The sequence below is a fragment of the Heterodontus francisci genome, chromosome 16 (genome assembly GCF_036365525.1).
Source record: "Heterodontus francisci isolate sHetFra1 chromosome 16, sHetFra1.hap1, whole genome shotgun sequence".
NCBI lineage: Eukaryota > Metazoa > Chordata > Chondrichthyes > Heterodontiformes > Heterodontidae > Heterodontus > Heterodontus francisci.
The window spans coordinates 27306869-27327968 of NC_090386.1; the positions used below are offsets into that span (position 1 = coordinate 27306869).

The following is a 21100-nucleotide window of genomic DNA, read 5'->3' on the forward strand; positions in this document are numbered from 1 at the left end:
GATATGTAGATGATACATTTGCTATATTTGAATCTGCAACTGCATACAATAATTTCCTTACATGTCTTAATGGGCTCCATCCTGCACTCAAATTCCTTGACATACTGGTTGAGAAATCTGCTAAGGGGTTCTCTACCACGGTCTATCGCAAGCCTATCTTCACTGGTCAATACACGCGTTGGGATTCTTACAGTTCCACACGCTATAAGATTGGCCTTATTGGCAACCTCATAAATAGGGTCCAAGCCATTTGCTCACCATGCAAGCTCGATGTTGAAATAGGGCGAATCAAAGGCATCCTGCATGACAATGGCTATCCTGATCAGATCATCTCTCACTGTATATTGTGCAAACCTACGAAAGGGCTTATGGCAGTCATTTTCAGCTCTGAAAAGTGTCCAGTCTACCTCAAATTACCCTGGAAAGGTAATGTATCCCAAAAATTTGTGCAACAGGTAAAGCTAACTGTTTCACGCTGCTACTATGCAGTAGCAACACGTGTAGTGTTCGCCACTAACAGGATGCTGCCGTCAAGCCAAAAAGACGTCCCGCCTATCAAACAAATGGGTAATGTGATTTATGAATTTCAATGCCAGTGTGATGCTAGGTATATAGGCCGTACGTCCCAAAGACTAGCGGATCGTATCCTTCCACTGTTCGCAATGGGCAAGGTACAGACCATACCCAACCAGCCCGTGCTTGCAAAACTCAAAACACAGTGTCCAACATTAGATGTGATTCCTCGATTGGACAACATTTGCTAAATAATCCTCAGTGTGCTAAGAATTATGGTGATAACCAATTTAAGATTGTCAGTAGGGTTCGCAGTGTGGCACATTTATGCATACTGGAAGCTACATATATTAATACACAGGGCCCTGTTCTTTGCAAACAGAAAGAACATGTACACACATTGCACCTGTTTCAGCTAAACAAAATAAGTGATAGCCATTCTTTCACTTGTTCATTCCTCAGGACAATGCCTTGACCAATCAGAGTCAAGCTGCCTGGTTTAAGTTTCAAAGAAAGCTTCACAGTTAACAGTCAATCACCATAAACTGGTGCATTCTGCATGGCAACGCCTCAACCAATCAGAGTTCACTTGCCAACCGATCAGCACTCTCCTCTCAAACAGTATAGAGTTGTTGCTTTCCCTTACGTTGGTATTCTTGTGCATTGTCCTGATGAGTGCAAGACAAAAAGCTTTGACAACATGTCTCTATTTTCAGCATCACACAAGTCACAGGACTGTTTATTTGTCTAACCTGGGAGCTTTTAGTTTTAATTTCAAATCAGGAACTATCTCAAAAAAAAAATCAATAACAAGCTATGTAGAACTCAGTCTACACATGAAGACTCCTTCACACTTCCCCCCTCCCTACCTCCACCCAACATCTTGGGAAAAAGAAGGCCTTACTGTAGTAAGGTTTTCTTTACAACAGTTCAAAAAATACAATAAATTCTTAACATCAAACAATTTTAACAAATAGCTTCTTATAAACTGTACAGGTAACATTTTCCTATGTTACAATTACACATCATATTTACAGAGTAATTAGACTTAACCAATAACAAAATTAGGATTAATAGGATTTGGTCATGGTAAAACGATCATATTTCAAAACTTTCTTTCACTCTTCTGCCCTTTCTTAAACCCTGGACAGAACATCAGCAATTACATTGCTTTTGCCTGCAACATGTACAATTTTTAGTGTAGATGGTTGTAACATTAAACTCCAGCGAAACAACCTGAGGTTCTTTGTTCTGAACTTTTCCAGAAATACAAGTATATTGTGATCTTTATAAATCAATATTTCTCCCTGACTATTGGCTACATATACCTGAAAATGTTGTAAAGCCAGTACAAGACTTAAAGCTTCTTTTTTGATAGTTAAGTGCTTTGTTTCATATCTATTGAGCTTTCTAGAGAGGTAGCTAACAAGCCGTTCCGTACCAGCATCATCACTTTGGAGCAGTACCACTCCTACCCCTAGATCACTGGCGTCAATATCCACTTTGAACTGGTATTATATTAAAATGGCCTTTAACTTCTCAAATACTGTTTGGCATGATTCTGACCATTTAAACTTCACATTCTTCTTTAACAGATTCATCAATTGGGTGACTACTGTGCTGAAGTTAGGGACAAATTGCCTGTAGAACCCACACATACCCAAAAATCGTAACACTTCTTTCTTTGTCTTGGGTACAGGAGAATCTATTATCGCCTGAACCTTGTGGTAATTGACCTTGACCCATAATATGTCCTAAATAAGGGACCTTGGCAAATTCGCCAGGTTTATGACAAGGTTAGCCTTGGCCAGCCTATCAAGTAGAGTTCTGAAAGGTTGGATATGAACACTCCACGTGTTGCTGTACACTAAATGAACATCAATTCCGCAATTACCAGATTGATCAATCTTTGAAATGTAGCTGGTACATTTTTCATGACGTTACACTGAAACAGACCACCTGTTGTCACAGAAGCAGATATTTCTTTGATTTGTCAGTATCCTGTAAGTAAATCAATCTTTATAACAAAGGGTGAGTTTCCCACCCCATCAATACAATCCTCAAGGATTGGATAGGAGTCCATCTTAGTTGCTGCGTTAACCTTTCGGTAATCTATATAGAACCTTTGAGAACCATATGGTTTTGCTACTAAAACAACAGGAGAACTCCAACTACTTTGACTGGGTTCAGTTATATCATTACTTAACATGTAGTGAACTTCCTCCCTCACTTTGGCCAATTTACTGGGATTGAGTCTGTAGGGAATTTGTTTAATTGGTTTATCTTCCTCCTACATCAATTTCATGAATAGCCAGAGAAGTACAATCTGGCTTATCTGCACATACTGGCTTATACTCCCTCAACAGGTCAGTTATGTCTTTCCTCTGATGCCAAGGTCGGTGTTGCAGCACCTCATCAACACTCTCTAACACCTTTGTGTTTGCCAGCCTTCACCGCAGGAGATTCAATCTGGGAACACTCAGTCTCAGACTCATCTGGTTTATCACATGCTCCAGTGTCACCACATACATTCTCTACCACCTGTGCTACACCTACACAATCCACAAGAACCTTACTAAACGGTCGTCAAATGCATTTATCGGTATTAATGGGACTGCTTAATCAAAGGCTGTGGCTTCCGAATCACCTGACACATGTGACATGTCTTACAGAAGTCAACCACATCCCTGTACAGCTTCGGCCAGTAAAAATGCATCATTACCCCAGCCTGTGTCTTCCGAATACCCAAATGACCTGCAACTAGAATCAACAGGGCAATTCTCAAAATTTCACGTGGTAGCAAGGAGGGACAACAATTTGATGGACTACAGCCCAATCCTCATCAGTGGGCTTCTGGGGAGGTCTCCACTTCCTCATCAACTTGTCATTCTTGACATAATAACACTCAGGGAACTTTTCAGCTTCTGCATCAGGACACGCCATCTGAGACAAGCTTCTCAAGTCAGGGTTTGCCTGTTGTGCCTCAATCAAAGAGGATCTGCTAAACAATTCACCATTGTTAGCCTTGAAACCTTTACCACCAACATCTCTATCCAAATCCTTGAAAAAAAATTTCAGCCAACCAAACACCCAAATTGTCCTCCACTATAACTGAATTCATCTCATCTTGTTTAACCCTATGAGCCTGGGATCGAGACGCAACACAATCCGGGAATATTCCAGGAAGTTATTTCTGTAAAAGCTCAATTTCAGCAACCTCGACTGCCTTTTCAAAACTACTAGAGACGCCAATACCTTATGCCCAGCTACATCATTTCCTAGCAGAAAATGTACACCCTCAACGGGCAAATTGGGAATGACATTGATAGTAACAGGACCAGTGATCAAATCACATTTTAAATCAACCCTATATAAGGGAATGGGTAAATAGGTTCCATCTATCCCGTGGATTAACACTTTTCCATTCAGCCAACTAGCGGGGAAAAAAATTCATGTCACCTGCCAACATTAGTGACTGTGCCACCCCTGTATCTCTAAGGATAACAATTGGCTTGACTGCCTCACCAGACAACTGTGAAGATACTTCATCCTTAAATAGAAAACATCTATAGTTTTCTGCAACCTGATTCACTCTATCAGTGAACGTGGGAGAAACTACCAGCTTGTCGTAACCGTCACCAGCTAAAACAGTATTTCCTGGGTGAATACCCTTTGACTGTACTGTTACGACCAGGTGAGAAAGGTGTCTAGGGGTCTTTCTCAGCCTTCACCTGGTCTTATTGTAACAGGGTTTTGTTTTAAACACACTGCGTTTTGAACTCCCCTTTGATGAATCCTTGTTCAGCGCTTTCCAATTATAAGGCAAAGAAATTAGCACAAACAGGCTTTCTTAGGTTTAAAGAAGAAAAGTGAAATTTATTAAAACTTAAACTTAAACTCTAATTCAGTTAATGCCTACGGATACAGGCCGCAACCCACGCTAGCATGTATATGCGATACGCACATGCGAATAGGGACAGAAAAGAGCAGAAAATAAATAAAGTGAAAAACTTGGAGGCACTCTTTGAAGGGGGTTGTTACTGTGCTTCGAGTTCGCTGTAGAGTCCTTGATTGTAGGTATATCTTGCTTTTCGTTGGGGCCCAGTATTCTTCTTAAACCTTGTTCACTGTAGGAGACTTTTCTCTCCTGGGGTTCATGTGTCTTCAATGGGTCTTCAGTTCCCTGAGAAAGAGATGGGAGCAGGCAGGAGAGGCTGCACCGAGCCAGCCACAAGAGGTCTTTTCAGTCCAGGAGCAAACAGCTTTCTGTCTTCAAACACTGTTTCTCCAATTTCTCCCTGCTCCCCTAGTTGGCCAGCAGGTGGTCATGCAACTGACTGGTTTGACCAGGTCTCTTCTGTGTATTGGGAGCATCTTAACAGTCAACCTGGAATGCTAGCTTCGCCGCCATCAACGTCTGGTAACCAAACGTCCATTGTGGGTTATATTGGAGCAGGGAGTGGCCCCTTTGTCACTTCCAAGTACTATCTGTTACTATGCAAATGTCTTTCCAGTCAAGGGTCTGGTGTTTTTTTTTAAAGCAAGTTCTTCCTTTACTCCAGCAACAATTTAGAAAATCAATGTTCATGTGGTGAAATTAATGTGCCTCATTCTTGGCAGGTGGGGGGCCTGCATGACACCTCCACAACCAGGGGAATGAAATGCCATTTGGAAAAAAATGACACATTTCATTAAAAGGTTTGAGAGAACTATAAGATTCAGAAACAAAAAACATGCATTTCTCTCATTCATTTCCATTTATTAATCAATCTTAAAGCTTATTAAAATTGCCTTCTCTGGATGCCAGTGTTGCTTTAATTTTCCCTGTTTGGCATCCCAGTAACCATGTGGTTCTTTGGGGAAGTTTTTCTTCAGTTTTTCCATTGCCTTGAGTGCCTAGGGTTTGGTTCCTGTTGAGGTCATTTTTTTTCAGGAGTGTTAGTAGTGGGCGGGTCTCTCCTGAACTCTCTTTCAGTGCTTTGCTGAGTCATGCAAAGGCTTTTGACTTCAGGGGATGGGTGGGTCCCTTTTCCTCTAACTATGGGGGAGAATTCTTTGTTAATCTCCTCTTTGTTCTCTAGGACATTCCTGCCTGCAGGTATGTGTGCAGACTTGACTGCACTCTCCTGTGGCACTTCAACTAGGTGAGGCATCACCCTCATGGTTTCTGTGCCCCCTAGAGGTCTCTCTTTGTCTCTGTAGGTTGCTGCAAATGCTGTTAGCAACTCTGCTGGGGTGCTTCTAGTTTCTCCTGTATTTACGTAGGAGGATGTGGGGTCTAACTTTTCAAATTCTTCGGGCTTGGTGGACCTCCCGGACTTTAACCTGCCCTCGTGGTCACTTTTTCCCCTTCTGTATCCAAACTTTTGCCAGCCTTGAGTCTGCTTCTCATTCTCAGTTACTATGCAAATGTCTTTCCCATCAAGGGTCTAGTGTTTTTTTTTAAAGCAAGTTCTTTCTTTACTCCAGTAACAATTTAGAAAATCAGTGTTCATGTGGTGAAATTAATGTGACTCATTCTTTCAGGTGAGGGGGTCTGCATGACAGTGCACATGCAACGGGCTTGTTTATTCACTTTCAACACTCAGCATTCACATGTCAGCATTCACAAAGTATGCAGATGACTGTGAAACTTTGCAGAGGAACATAGATACATTGAGTGAGTGGGCAAAGGTCTGGCAGATGGAATACAATGTTAATAAATGTGAAGTCATTCATTTCGGTAGGAGTAATAGTAAAAAGGATTATTACTTGAATGGTAAAAAGTTGCAGCATGCTGCTATGCAGAGGGACCTGGGTGTCCTTGTGCATGAATCGCAGAAGGTTGGTCTGCAGGTACAGCAAGTAATTAGGAAGGCAAATGGAATTTTGTCCTTCATTGCTAAAGGGATTGAGTTTAAAAGCAGAGAGGTTATGTTGCAGCTGTATAAGGTACTGGTGAGGCCGCACCTGGAGTACTGTGTGCAGATTTGGTCTCCTTACTTGAGAAAGGATGTACTGGCACTGGAGAGGGTGCAGAGGAGGTTCACTAGGTTGATTCCGGAGTTGAGGGGGTTGGCTTATGAGGAGAGACTGAGTAGATTGGGATTGTATTCATTGGAATTCTGAAGAATGAGGGGGGATCTTATAGAAACATATAAAATCATGAAGGGAATAGATAAGATACAAGTAGAGAGTATGTTTCCACTGGCAGGTGAAGCTAGGACAAGAGGGCATAGCCTCAAGATTAGAGGGAGCAGATTTAGGACTGAATTAAGAAGGAACTTCTTCACCCAGAGGGTTGTTAATCTATGGAATTCCTGGCCCAGTGAAGTAGTTGACGCTTCTTCAGTAAACGTTTTTAAAGCTAAGGTAGATATCTTTTTGAATAATAAAGGAGTTAAGGGATACGGTGAGAACGCGGGTAAGTGGATCTGAGTCCGCGAAAAGATCAGCTATGATCTTATTAAATGGCGGAGCAGGCTCGAGGGGCCGGACGGCCTACTCCTGCTCCGAGTTCTTATGATCTTATGATGATCTTTCTTATGACAGAAATAGCATGTTGGTCCCCTCGAGACAAACTTTTCCTCCTGGCCTTCTCTTTTACAAACCTGAAGTGTGTCTGTCTCTTTACCTTTGTCATCTTTCTCCATAGAACCAGATCTCTTTTCATTATCAAGCTTCCTATCTCTCCAATTTGTCTGAAGGTTTCCAAACTGGGGCCTGTAGCTACTGCTTTTATGGGTCAATTCATATCATCTGCCATTACTGCGGCATCCCTTATTTTGCAACTTTATGTTCCTCTAGGTGGGGATCTTATTCCTGACTGAACACTGTTTTTAATTCTTCCTTCAGAATTACTTCCCTAAGGCTCTCAAAATGTTGCACAATCTTCATCAATCTAAACCACCTATCAAACACCATTTCCTTCTCTCTAGCAAATTCCATATCTGTCTGGCCCTGTTTCATTTTTAAATTCCTTAATTTCTGCCTGTAGGCCTCTGGTACCAACTCATAGGCATTGAGAACAGCAATCTTTACTCTGTCATAGTCTCATGAGTGTTCATATGAAAGAGATGAATACACCTCCAAAGCTTTCCCTCTGAAAACATTCTGTAGGAGCATTGTACAGGATGGTATAGGCCACTCCACATTCGTGGCAATTTCATCAAATGTCACAAAGTACGTTTCTACCCTTCTTCACTAAATTTAAGTACCAAGTGTATATTCTTTGCCAAATCAAAATTACAAGGAGTTTCATCTGGGTCATCCTCAGTTTTCACCCCTGACGCACTCCTACCGAATTTCAGCCTCTATATTTTCACTTATTAGTCCAATGCCAATTTTCGCATTTCTTGCTCTCTTTCCTTTTTCTTCCCTCTCCCTTTCTCTTTCAAATTTAAGATTTCTCATTTCAAATTGTAAGTGTCTGTCTTTTTCTCATTTTCCCTTTCTTGTCTCTCTTTTACCTATCTTTCTGTATAGAACTCAGTCTACATGTGAAGACTCCATCACACATGGACATAGAAACTTATAATGGAAATATAAAAATAAGGAAAAAATAGATGTCGTGAATTACATCTGTGCTCTCTGGACGATTTATACCCTGTCTTCACTTGAAGACTATTCTTGGCCTGCGATACCTGTATAATATAAATAATTACATTGATGGACACCCAAATAAAGTTTTATTGCAGAAAAATAGATGTACTGTATTTTACTTATTCCTAAGTTGATAGGTCCATGATCTTTTGTTGCTAATCTAACTGCCTATCCTGTTTCAGGGTGTTTCATGATACCGAACTGGAGGAGTCGGACAAATTCTACATTAGTTTGCCTCACCTCCTGAAGCTGCTGTTTGCCTTGTACAACACCATGGTGTCTCAGTCGGACATGTTGTGCTACTTTGTGATGATTCTCAACCACATAGTCTCCGCCTCGGTGCTCACCTTGGTTCTGCCGATCCTTGTCTTCCTCTGGGCAATGCTTTCAGTACCGAGGCCCAAGAAGCGGTTCTGGATGTTGGCTATCCTGTACACTGAGGTATGAACAGAAAAACTGACTCACGGGAGGGAGAGCAAGTGCTTGAAGAACTCGGCAGTTCTTTAGTTCATATAAATTACAGGTGCTCACCAATGGAGAGAAGTACATTGATGTGTAATGTACATGAAGATACCAGAACTGAGAGGTTATAATTATCAGGAAAGATTGAACAGAGAAGACTGAGGGGGTGATCTGATAGATGTTTTTAACATTATGAAAGGTTTGATACGGTCGACTTAGAGAAGATGTTTCCACTTGTGGGGGAGTCCAAAACTAGGGGCCAAAATATAAGATAGGCACTAATAAATCCAATAGGGAACTCAGGAGAAACTCCTCTACTCAGAGTGGTACAGCTACCAAATAGATTAATTGAAGCGAAAAGCAAATGCAAAGATGCATTTAATGAGAAGCTAGATAAACAAATGTGGAAGAGAGGAACAGAAAGATACATTGAAAGGGTTAGATGAAGGAGGCTTGTGAGACATAAATACTGGAAGAGACCAGTTAGGCTAAATGGCCTGTTTCTCCGCTGTAAATTCAATTTTACATGTAATCCAGATCTACGAGCAGATTTACTAGATTTACCCCCCCCCACCCCCCCCCATCAAAATTTGGAATGAAGCAGAACTAGCAGGTTGAGGTGAAACAATTTATTTTAGAACTTTGGTCTCTTAAGGATGCCTAAAACTAAAAAAGATAGTGCCCAGTATTTACTTGGCAAGTGCAATCCAATCTGGTATTGGTAGAGCAACACAGGATGGCCTTTCATGGGCACTGAAGTTCCTATCTCTTCTAAGTAGCTCTACAGATTATTGTATGTATCCAAGTACCTTGCACCCATCACAGTGCTAATATATGCACGCAGGTATATCCCAGATGGACTGCCTGAGTGTTAAGTATGACATTTGGGACCCTGGCACCTGCATTCTTGCAATTTTTTTCAATCAGTATTTGCTTCCCAACAACCCCCATTTCCATTGCAGCACAACATGTTTTAGTGGCCAGATACTCCATCAGGCTCTGCAGTTAGTCCATCTCCATCCATTGAATACACAACAAGGCCTTTAACCAGAGCACACTTTGGGTGAAGATAGAAGTAACACAATCCATCAAGACTTTTATTGGGTAAGGGTATGCAATAAAGATGGGGAAATGGAGTTGAGTTGGAGTTCAACCCATGATCTAGCTGAATGGCAGTGGAACAGGTTCAACAAGTTGGGGAAGCTGAATAGCCTATTCCTATTGCTATGTTCCCCATTATGACCAGCCTCAAAACATTTCTAATGGTCTTTTCCACAGTCTCCTACAACCATTTATGGATTATCTAGGTTCCACAGAAAAAATACACCAGTCATTATCAGACTAATGCTACTTAAACACACAGGACAACCAGGCATGTAAATTGTCTCTGGATAACCCTATTGAAGTGACCTGGAGGGCTGCAGTCGTTTTTATTTAAATCTATGTAGATGGGCTAATTACATCTCTCTTCCTCACATCCCTTCTTTCCTAACTGGAATCTAAGCAACAAGATCTCCACCACCAATAAATCTCCAGATTTATTGAATTTTTAAATTCCCCTAGCTGCCATGGCAGGATTTGAACTCATCTTTCCAGAGCATTAGTCCAGGCCTCTGGATTACTCGGTCCAGTCAGATTACCCAAAAGAAACCCACACAGTCACAGGGAGAACTTGCAAACTCCGCACAGGTAGTACCCAGAACTGAACCCAGATCACTGGAGCTGTGAGGCTGCAGTGCTAACCACTGTGCCACTGTGCCGCCCTGTAGCAGGTCATTGGCTGTTTCCCCACTACATTGACCATTCCTTGTGATTTGTGTATTTCACTATCCCTTATCCTGTTCCCCTCTCTACAGATCACGGTTGTTGTGAAGTATTGCTTTCAATTTGGATTCTTCCCTTGGACCAGCATCTCCTATCGAGTGCTTTACTTCAATCGACCTTTCTATCTTCCCAACATCATTGGCATTGAGAAGAAGGATGGCTATGTGCACTATGACCTTATCCAGTTGCTTGCTCTGTTCCTGCATAGGTCAGTCCTAAAGGTAATTGCGCAGAACTATCAAATCTCTTCATTTATTGGAACATTAATTTACCTATTATTGAAAAGTCTTATATCTAGCAAGATGTATCTAGCACACTCAAAGGGCTAGATTTTGTGCTCATCCTGATGGTGGGTTTCATGATGGGGGAGGGCCGGAGAATTGGGACAGAATTGTCCACCACAGAATCCAACGCTGGGAATCCCAGTTCCGATTCTCCCAGGGGTAGGATAGGCCAATGACAGCCTTTCCACCCAGAGACCAAATAAGGGCCTCTTCCTGCCACCGCTGGGATCTTACCAGCAATTGTGGGGGTTCAGGGGCCTCCGCCGCGTGGGGTGGAGGCCTTGAAAAACAAGGTGCCCTCCCTGCAGCTTTGGGCGGGGGGTCCTTCTTTGTGGGCAATTTATGGCCCATGGAGAAGCCCCATTGGGAACAAATGTACCCCCTCCCCCGGACCGAACACCTGCCCCACCAACCCCCCTCGCCAGGGCCTTCCAGACTAGCCTCAGCGACTTCACCTCACCTACCTCTTGTCTGGGGTTCCAGTGCTAGGCCTGGGTCTGAGGCCTCTGCAGTACTGGCAGTGGCCACCGTTCCTGAAGGCACTGCCGATACTGCTGTGCTGCCAGCCCTGTGATTGGCTAGCAGCTCTTGGGGGCAGGATCCCCGTTCCTATCAAGTCTTTAAAGGGATGGGGATCCCGCCTCCTTAAACCTTGACCCCTAAAGACTGGAGGATCACTCCGTGGTTCTGATAAAATGCAGAGGCAGAGCTCCCCCTGCCTTTTCGGCCCGGAGCCAATTGACCCGCCTCCTGCACAAAATCCATCCCAAAGTGTCACATTCTGCAGATCCCCCTGAATTTAGTCCCAGATTCCAAGATCACAAGTGCCTTGATGAAAGAGGGGAATTGCCTTGACACAGAGTGCTGAATGATATGGGCATGAGGCTTTGGACATTGGTGGCCCTGACAAGAAGGCAGCTTTTCAATCACATGAATTTTGTAACTTTCCGTAAATCCAAATTCTGAGTTGTCCAACCCTCACTGGAGCATGGGTCAGGTCACAATAAAGGTGTAACTTACTCATTAGACCCTTGTAAAATTGCTCCAATCCTACGATGCTATCAACAATCAACATCTATTTTCTGGGATTTCTGTTCTTTGATACATGTGGGGATTTTAGTCATTGGGTATTAAGCAACATGTCAGTGGAATGATGAAAAGTTGAGTTGTACACTGGTAACAGAATCTGACTGAAATCCTTCCATTTAAATTAATGGGACAAAATTCAGGTGGGTTTTGTAACATGTGTGTGAAACTCTCTGAGTAATCTTCCTCTCTGCCTTATACCCAAGTATGCCTGCTGCCCAGCCCACAAGGAAAAAAATCCACTTTATGTTATCTTCACTATTCATTCTTTTTTTGTGCCATCTAAACAATTTTTAAAAATTGTGCAAAGCAGCTCTCAATTCAAATTAGAACATTTGCTTATTGAACTATATTCTCCTGCCAAGTTTTTTGCTTCAATGTATTATTACACCCCCAAATAAATCTAGCTAATTAGGTTTAGCCTGTATTGATTTGACCACAGGATGTGGTGGGCACCCCACAAGTTCGCTGCTAAAAATGGGTATATCATTGAAACAGGAATTTTGGTTTAACCATGATTTGGGGAGCATAACTGTTAAACCCACACACATCACAGAATTGAGTGAAAGTTCAAATCATAAGAGAACTCCATCTACTTATGGAAAGGAATCTACACAAAGCAGATGTGGGGAAAAAGCCAAAGGTGCAGGATCCAATTTGTGGAATACGTTGACAATCTTAGTTCATCTCTATATTGCGTTCACCACTGGTTTGCTGTTCTACATAGAATCATAAAGCCTTTTCTTGCTCTTTGAAAGAGTTATCCAGTTAATCCCACTCTCCAAGCTCTTTCTGTGTAGTCCTGCAATTTCCCATAGTTTTGTGCTAAGATGTCTGTGTTGTGGTTTCCATGCTCTTCTAGAAAGTGCATCTGTTTGCACACCAGAATGATCTTTGGTTGTGCTAACCACCCCACCACCCACCCACCACCCCCCCCCCCACCCCCACCCCCACTCCCACTCCCACTCCCCCTGGTTGAATAGGCAGTTGACACTCAATATCAAGGTTTGCACGTGAAAGGTGGCCATTTGGACAGAGCACTTCAGCAAGAGCCAACACCATCTGGAGGTGGCAATGGTGGGAAAACAGTAAAGCAAAAAAATTCCTAGTCAGTAGGAAAATTCGGATCATGCCTAGGAAGACTTAATTTGACAGATATGGTATTTTGCTCCATTTTTTTAATGTTTGATTAACTTTGCTTCCAAATCTCTCTCATTCTGTGACAGTGCCATGGCCTGTGGGATTCCCACCATGCGGTGAAAGGGCAGCATTTTGAAAAGGAGCAGAAGCAAAACAAGGATCAGAACCTGGGAGAGATGAAGGAGGATGATGAGACCATGCAAACTGTCAGCTTAGAGGACATGGCAGGGTCCCCTGGGGGGAAAAATATTTCCAGACGATCGTCCGGACAGCTGATTGGAAAAGGTAAGAGATTGAGTGTGAGGAAAAGGAGTGAAGAATCAAAGCAGGAACACGCAACGAATTCAATTTAATATTCGCTGACAACTCACCCAGATACATGAACACGCACACACACACCCAGACCCAGGCATATAGCCACGCCCACCCAAACATGCACACGTCCATCCAGGCACACTTGCATGCAGTTTCTTGTATCAAGGTAGAGGAAGGTACTCCCCCGATATTTGGGCAAATATTCATCCCTCAACCAGCACTGTAGAAACCGATTCAATGGTCACTTAGCTCAATTGGTGTTTCCGGAACCTTGCTGTGCACGACTGGTGGCCATGTTTTCCTACATTGTAACTGTGACTACACTTCAAAAATAATTCATTAACTGTGAATTTATGTGGAATGACATGGGACAGTTGGAGCTTTAAGACTGAGATTGATAGATTTTTGTTAGGTAAAGGTGTCAAGGGATAGGGATCAAAAGTGAGAAAATGGAGTTGAGGTACAGATCAGTCTTGATCTGATAGAATGGCAGAGCAGGTACGAGAGGCTGAATCGCCTCCTTGTGTTCCTATGTGGAATGGGAGAGTATTGTCCTATGATGAGAGGCTGAGTAAATTGGGCCTATATTCTCTCGAGTTTAGAAGAATGAGGTGATCTCATTGAAACATACAAGATACTGAAGTTGCTGGATATGGTAGGCACTGAGAGGTTGTTTCCCCTGGCTGGGGAATCTAGAACACAGAGGCACGGCCTCATGATAAGGGGTTGCTCATTTAGGACTGAGAGGAGAAGAAATTTCTTCACTCAGATGGTTGTGAATCTCTGGAACTGTCTACCCCAGAGGGTTGTGGATGCTCCATCACTGAATATTTTTAAGGCTGAGATAGACAGATTTTTGTTCTCTGAGGAAATCAAGGGATATGGGGAGCGGGCACGACAGTGGAGTTGAGGCAGAAGATCAGCCTTAATCGTGTTGAAGGGCAGTGCAGTCTTGAGGGGCCATATGGTCTACTCCTACCCCTATTTCATATGTTCTTACGTTCTTAGTGAGAGAATTGTCAGAGTGTTAATTCATGGCATATGTGAAATGAAATCATTCTGACTGCCTTTTTCTTCAGACAGAGTAAAAGCTCCAAAGAGATCCAAAAAGAAGAAAAGAGAATCACCAAAGGCCAGCAAGCGGCTAAGGGAAACCATCAAGGAGCAGATAAGGGAAAAAACACGGACAGTGAAAAGATACATCATTGTCCTGTAAGGAGGTCCCACCTTTCTCCAATGTGAAGTGTAACTGGAGATCCTGCAGTTCTACCTAAAGCTCCAAATCTACTTCCACTCTTGTGATAGTGGGTGGGAGGGCTTTTCTATGCAAGAAAAACTCCAATATCACCAAAAAATCTCATGAGACACATTGGGCTGGGTTTTAATGAAGTGTTTCAATTTATTTAGTATGTGGAATTCTCCCCTGCTCAAACCAATCTGTTATTTAATATCCTCTGGATATCTTTCTGGCACACCAGTTTATGCATTTGCACAAATTCCAGTTTAATTACAGTTTAAAATATAAATAGCGTGCAGAATAAATGGAACCTGTGGACCTCCAGATAGCTACAAATTATAAATATTTGTTAACTAGATGACCTCGCTTTGGGGAAGAACATGATATCGAAAATTATAGTATAAGTGTCTGAAAGGGTTAATGTGAGACAGTGTAAGGAATACCTCCCACCATGATGATGTAAGAGATCATATGTGAGAGAGACTTGGAGGGAGATGCAGGGGAGTCACACAGACTGGTGTGAAGCTCTACATAGTTAGAATGTAATAAAGAGTTAATGTGCAAAGTACAGAATACTCAGGAATATCTCTAAGCTAGACTAAGTATATTGAGGTAGCAGCGGGCAACCCAAACATACAACAAAGGTAACATGGCAAATGGGGCCTATGTAGTAATGGAGTAACATGGTAATGGGGGGTGGGAGAAGGGAAAGTAATAGCGATAATGGGGAAGTAACACTGTGACGGGGAGAGTAATGCAGCAACAACTGGGGGAGTAATGTGGTGGTGACAGGGGGGATAATATCATAAAGGCAAATAACTAAGTTTAAGGATATCTTTCAGCCTGTATCTACAGTCCTTGCTTCAGATCCCCCTCTAAAACACCAAGTGCAGATGCAGACAGAAAGTACAGAAACGTGAACATCTGCAACCTAATTGAGATGCAGAGATCGTTGTAATGAAGAATTATTACATTGAGAAGACAGGAGGGGGGGAAGCTTGCCACTTTTGCCTGTTTACCACAGGGGTTAAAAACTTGGAAGTTTTTTAGCCTGGATTCTAAAGTAATTATTGACGTGACTGAATTGAACTGAATTCTGAATGATACCCAAGATTTAATGCTCAATAAAAAAAGAAATTGAGAAAACAGGGTGAATGATTTATGGGTGAATAAAAGAAAAAGATGAGCTAAATACGGATGTAGTCAATAGACAAGACCAAGCTTAGGTTGTAAAACCTTGTTGTTTGTAAGATTTGGAGAAGCATGAGAGAGTTGAGAAGTTCTACAGTTCTGAGGTCCTGGAAAGGAATGAGGAACAGTAGAAGACAAGTGATGATTCTTGATTTTATAAGAAGTTTCTGTCTCATGCTGTGAGCTGATTCACTGTAAATGTTCAAAATGAGCTGTATTGTTTCTCGAAGAGGCTGATATCACTGTGTACAAAAGATAGGTGGAATGCTGGGCTTTGTACCACCTGGTCACAGGTATCTCCTGAAATTCATTTTAATCACCTTCAGAGGACAGAGAAAGATTTCCCAGTATTTGCTTTGGGTTTTGCATTTTTTTCAAATTGTGTATTGACATCATTGTGTCACTCAATGAGCTGGAGGTGAGACTTACAGCAAACAGAGTCGACTTTAACAGTCTCTACAAACTACAGCAAATACAACTCATGACTAAACCTACAGCAAAGTGTCCTGATAAAAGCAGGATTAATTCTCCAGCAAAATGTAGTGAGTGGAGGTGAGTTACATAAAACAAATTATGTAGGTAAAATTCATCCGTTGAGATGGGCTACACTTGAACTGGGCTGGAACTATGGTCCTAGCAGAAAGAATGAATCGTGTAGTCACGAGGAATGTAAACCAGTAAATTGTGGGGAGGGCTCAGGGCTATACTTCTAAAATAAATAAAAAGGAAGAGAGTAGAGTAACAGTCAGAAATTGTGTGGTAGACACTACAGGTAAAGGGAAAACTAAAATTAAACCAGGAGAGAGAAATAAGAAATGTGTGAGTAAAACACTAGAGCAGAAGGAGTGGTTAAGGAGTATGGCACAAATAAAGTTTCTTTATACAAATGCATGGAGTATAAAGAACAAACTAAATGAATTGCAGGCACAAATTCAACTTAGAGGGTACAACATTGTAGCCATTACTGACAGATGGCTGCAAGACAGTCAGAACTAGGAACTGAATATATGGTTAGAAAGTTCATAGGAAGAATAAGGAATCTGGGGTCGGGTGTGGGGGTGGAGGGGGGTGGCGGGGGGGGGGGGGGTGGTTGGGGGTTGTGTGGTGGAGTACCCTTAGTGATTAAGGATGTAATTAGTTCTTAGGATAGGAGAGGATATAACAAGAGTAGGATTAACAAATAGAAAAGGATTTAAGACTCAAGTGGGAGTTATAAATGGCCCCCTGCTGAAAGCTGTGAAGTGACAGAATGTATTATTGCAGAAATTAGACAAGAATGTAATAAAGGCAGAGTGGTTTTAATGGGGGATTTTAATTGCCACATAGGTTGGGATAAGCAAATGAGCTCATGTCAGAAAGGTAACAAATTTCTTGGGTATGTTCAAGGGGCCAGCCCATATTAGATTTAGTTACGAGTAATGAGATAGATTTAGTTAACAACCTAATGGTGCATGAACATTTATCTAATAGTAATCATAATATGATCAAGTTCAATGTAGAATTTGAAAGGAAGAAACATAAAACCGCAACTAAGATTCTAGATTTATGTAAGGCTGACTCCAATGGGATGAGACACAGACTGTTCACTTTAGGAAAGATCTGTTGCTTTGCAGGGAGTGCAACATAGATTTGCTAGAATGATACCTGGACTCCAAGGGTTAAGCTACAAGGAGAGATTATACAAATTAGGGATGTATTCCCTGGAAGCTAGATGATTAAGGGGTGATTTGATCAATGTTTTCAAGATAAGAGAAACTGATAGGGTATATAGAGATAAACAATTTCCATGGTTTGCTGTAAGTCCCACCTCCAGCTCTTCTTCAAATGGTAGTTGATGCCTGAATTTAATCTGAGATTGCTAATTTCTGTTAACCAAAGATATTGAGGGATATGGAAAAAAGACAGGTATATGGAGTTAGTCACAGATCAGCCAAAGGGTTAAATGGCCTCATCCTGTTCACATGTCCCTAATCCCAGTCACTTCAGGCGTGATTGACAGGGAAATTACCAAGTCATCTGTATTCTTGTAGTGCAGCTGTTTATTTTGTCACTCCCGGGAGATTACATGGCTACTGGGGGATGGAGGGTATTGAGGGTATTGAGGGTGAATGGTTAAATGATACTTGGTCGCAGCATAGCTGAGTGGGACAGGCCTGATAGACTTTTGTCTTTTTTTGTGTTTGATCTGCAGCCCTCTGTGGGTATAGGGAGAAGCAAGTGTGCACTGGACAATGCATTTGTAGCTTAGTAAGAACGAATGATCACTCATCTCAGTGGTATTAATAAAATGGACATTGGTACAATCTGTGTCAAAGGATTGGCATTTATGTGAAAGATTCATTGCCTTGTTTTGTTTCCTTGTATCTTTCAGAGCTCTTCAAATCTACCTGCCTATTCGGCAATTCTTCTACAACATTATCCATCCTGAATATAATGCAGTGTGTGATGTCTATGCACTAATGTTTCTGATCGATGTCATTAATTTCATCATCACCATATTTGGATATTGGGCATTCGGAGTAAGTAAAGGACTCTTCTTAGAGCTGAACTTATTGGCTTAAATTTGTACTTCTTTGTTGATGCGCTGTGAACCGCAGTCCCGAAGGAGGCAGCATTGATGCTTTTGCGATACATTTGAGCATGTACTAGAGACTGGAGTTACATGGGCTGCTACATTCAAACCAGCCATGGCCCAAATTGACCTTTAATTAAAAGCAATTTCAGTTTCTTCACTGAATTAATCACTGATCCTTTGGGGTCATGTTGAAGATAATGGTTAAATGAGTGACAGCTACCTGTAACTGAACCTAGGAAAGGATCATTTCTAAACTTTTTTTTTATAAAGCAAAGTATTGACCCTGGCCAGTCTCTAGTTGTTGTTATTTACTTATTCTTCATCACCACCAGTGAAGCCCTGAAGATCATTTTCACAGATAATCTGTGTGGAATGGATGATGGAGGAGTAACACCATGTTTGTGTCACATAATGGTGATACCTCTTTGCTAATGTTGTACAGACCACATATGACTGGATTGTTTATTTGGCAGTTCTCTGATGAACCAATATTCCACTGAGGACTCCTGGAAATTTTGGTAATTTGTTTTTTAAATATCAGATCATGAAGGGATTCCAGCCATGAGTAATAATACTGAACATTGAGTTATCTGCCCTCTAATTACCCATCGGGTGCCAATCTATTAACAAAGGAACACGAGGAGGCCATTCAGCCCTTTGAGCCTGCTCGGCCATTCAGTCATATCATGGCTGATCTGTACCTCAACTCCATTTACCCACCTTTGATCCATATCCCTTTACGCCCTTACCTAACAAAAACACAATTTATTTGCTGGATAAATTTGCAAATCAGTTAACCTAAATCAAGACTCTCATGCTCTGACTTCGAAGCAATCCAATTTACAGAAATGTTTTCTGTTTGTTATCCTGGACTTGCTATTAGAAGTTTCATAGACTGCAGGGTCACAGAAGATACCCTTGAGACCATAAGGAACTAATAATCATTTATGAAAGTAGCTTAAAGTGCAGGGTATCTAGCATATAGCAAGGCATAAAAATTACAATCCCATTCACAAAACATGGAATGAACATGGTTCAGGTTAGGACCACGATGTGTTTTCTCTTGTATCCTGGATTAATATGTGCACTGTCATTCATAAAAACATGTGCCGCTTCTGTCAGAGAATTATGGTCATGCAGTCATATACGGGATGAAAATAATTCTGTTCTAGCTGTTGAGTTTAAAGGGTAGACATTTTTTCCCTAATACAAGTTTGAGGACCAGGAAACACTTAAGACATCTGATTGATACCCTTTATTGATCAAAGCATTGATACAATCCATATTGTACAGTGCTCATGAGATTGCTGTCAATAATTACTCACGAGTAATGAACTCAGAGTCCCGTAAGCATATCACCTTGACTGGTCACACTTGCCTAGGTTAAATATCCCTAAGGGGCTATGGGCACTGTATCTTTATAGGGTTAATTACATCTTCCGAATGTGATGTCACTATGTAAGCACATTACATCTACTTTGCATTTGCCTGATATATCACTTTGCCAAGTGACATTACTGCTGCCTTCCCCCAAGCACACATGTGTACAGCTACTATCCATTATTCATTGTTACCACTACAGGGGTGACTATAGCTGTCAGTCATGACCATCACTCACCTATCTCCCTTTGATATTAATTATAGAGAGAGCTATTCATCTTTTACACTTCCCTCTGCTGTCAGACTATCTAGCACAACTGCTGCTTGTTAACATTCCTATCTCACATCTTCCCCCAGTCCGATACTCAACACACAGCACTCAGAGACTAGGGTCCTTCTTATTAACCATTACAACTTGTAGCTATTCTGTCTAGTACATATAATCATGAACTAGTAGGTGCTGTCTTCAGGTCAGGATGATTGAGAATATCATGATCCTTTCACTGTTGTCAATTTTTGCTTCTACAGAAACACACAGCTGTTGCCGACATCACGGAATCCATCTCAGAGGATCAGGTACCCCAGGTATTTCTTGTGATGGTGTTGGTTCAGTTTGCCACCATGGTGATCGACCGTGCTCTCTACCTCAGGAAGACCATCTTGGGGAAGGTTGTCTTTCAGGTTGTCATGGTGCTCGGGATCCACTTCTGGATGTTCTTTATCCTCCCTGGGGTGACTGAAAGGTGACGTAGACCATTACAAAGCACTGTAAATACCTGACCCTTTTTAATTGGTTAAAGAGAGGCATTACTTTCTCTTGTATATGCTTGCAGTAAGATACAGGGAAGGTTGTCCTGTCAAGTGTGGAATAGTAAAAGAAGTTGTCGTTGAACAGTCAGCCCTAAGCTGCACAGAGCATGCTGCAATTCAGTGATAGGATATGGAGACTGGTGGCTCAAGTAAGGCCGGAGCAGAGGCCAGAGCGGAAAAGGAAAGTCACTGCAGGCTGTACTCCTGTGATACGTCCAAGGCCTACAAGCTGATCGCCCAGTTTCCTATAGTCTGGGAATGACGTGATGTAGGAAGACCCAAAGAGGGGCTTTTGTTGTGGTGTCTACTATTATAGTTCTTTCACTCAACAGCACAAGGAGCAGATCCCATTTCCCCACCCCACACTCATAAATGTTGATGCTGATTTGGTAATTATTCATCTGAGAAGTTTTGTTTCGTTTCTTTTTTACTTGCTTTCCTCACTATTGCAGCCTATGTTAGCCTCTGATTTAGTCCTTTTAAGTTCTCTCTCTCATTATCCTAGAAAACTCTTCCTTGGTTCAGAGGTCAGGAAGTCGGTTTCCAACTCATGTACAAGCAGGCACCAGCATCGTCCGGTAATGACCCCGCCCCTGGCCAAAGTCCGGCAGTGACCCCGCCCCTGGCCAAGATCTGGTGGTGATCCCAACCCTGGCTGAAGGTCAGGTGCTGACCCCGCCCCTGCCCTGGTGCTGACCCCGC

At 42.0% G+C, this 21100-nt stretch overlaps 1 protein-coding gene across 1 annotated transcript in view; it reads left to right on the plus strand.

The window, feature by feature from the left end:
- The window catches only part of LOC137378249 (piezo-type mechanosensitive ion channel component 2-like), a 220801-nt gene that overhangs the window by 170579 nt on the left and 29122 nt on the right, over positions 1 to 21100 (plus strand). The window contains exons 43-48 of the mRNA XM_068048474.1: positions 8277 to 8535; positions 10413 to 10601; positions 12977 to 13175; positions 14285 to 14417; positions 17969 to 18152; positions 20117 to 20331. Of these exons, the coding sequence (XP_067904575.1) occupies positions 8277 to 8535; positions 10413 to 10601; positions 12977 to 13175; positions 14285 to 14417; positions 17969 to 18152; positions 20117 to 20331 (1179 nt within the window). The remainder of the gene's footprint in view (positions 1 to 8276; positions 8536 to 10412; positions 10602 to 12976; positions 13176 to 14284; positions 14418 to 17968; positions 18153 to 20116; positions 20332 to 21100) is intronic.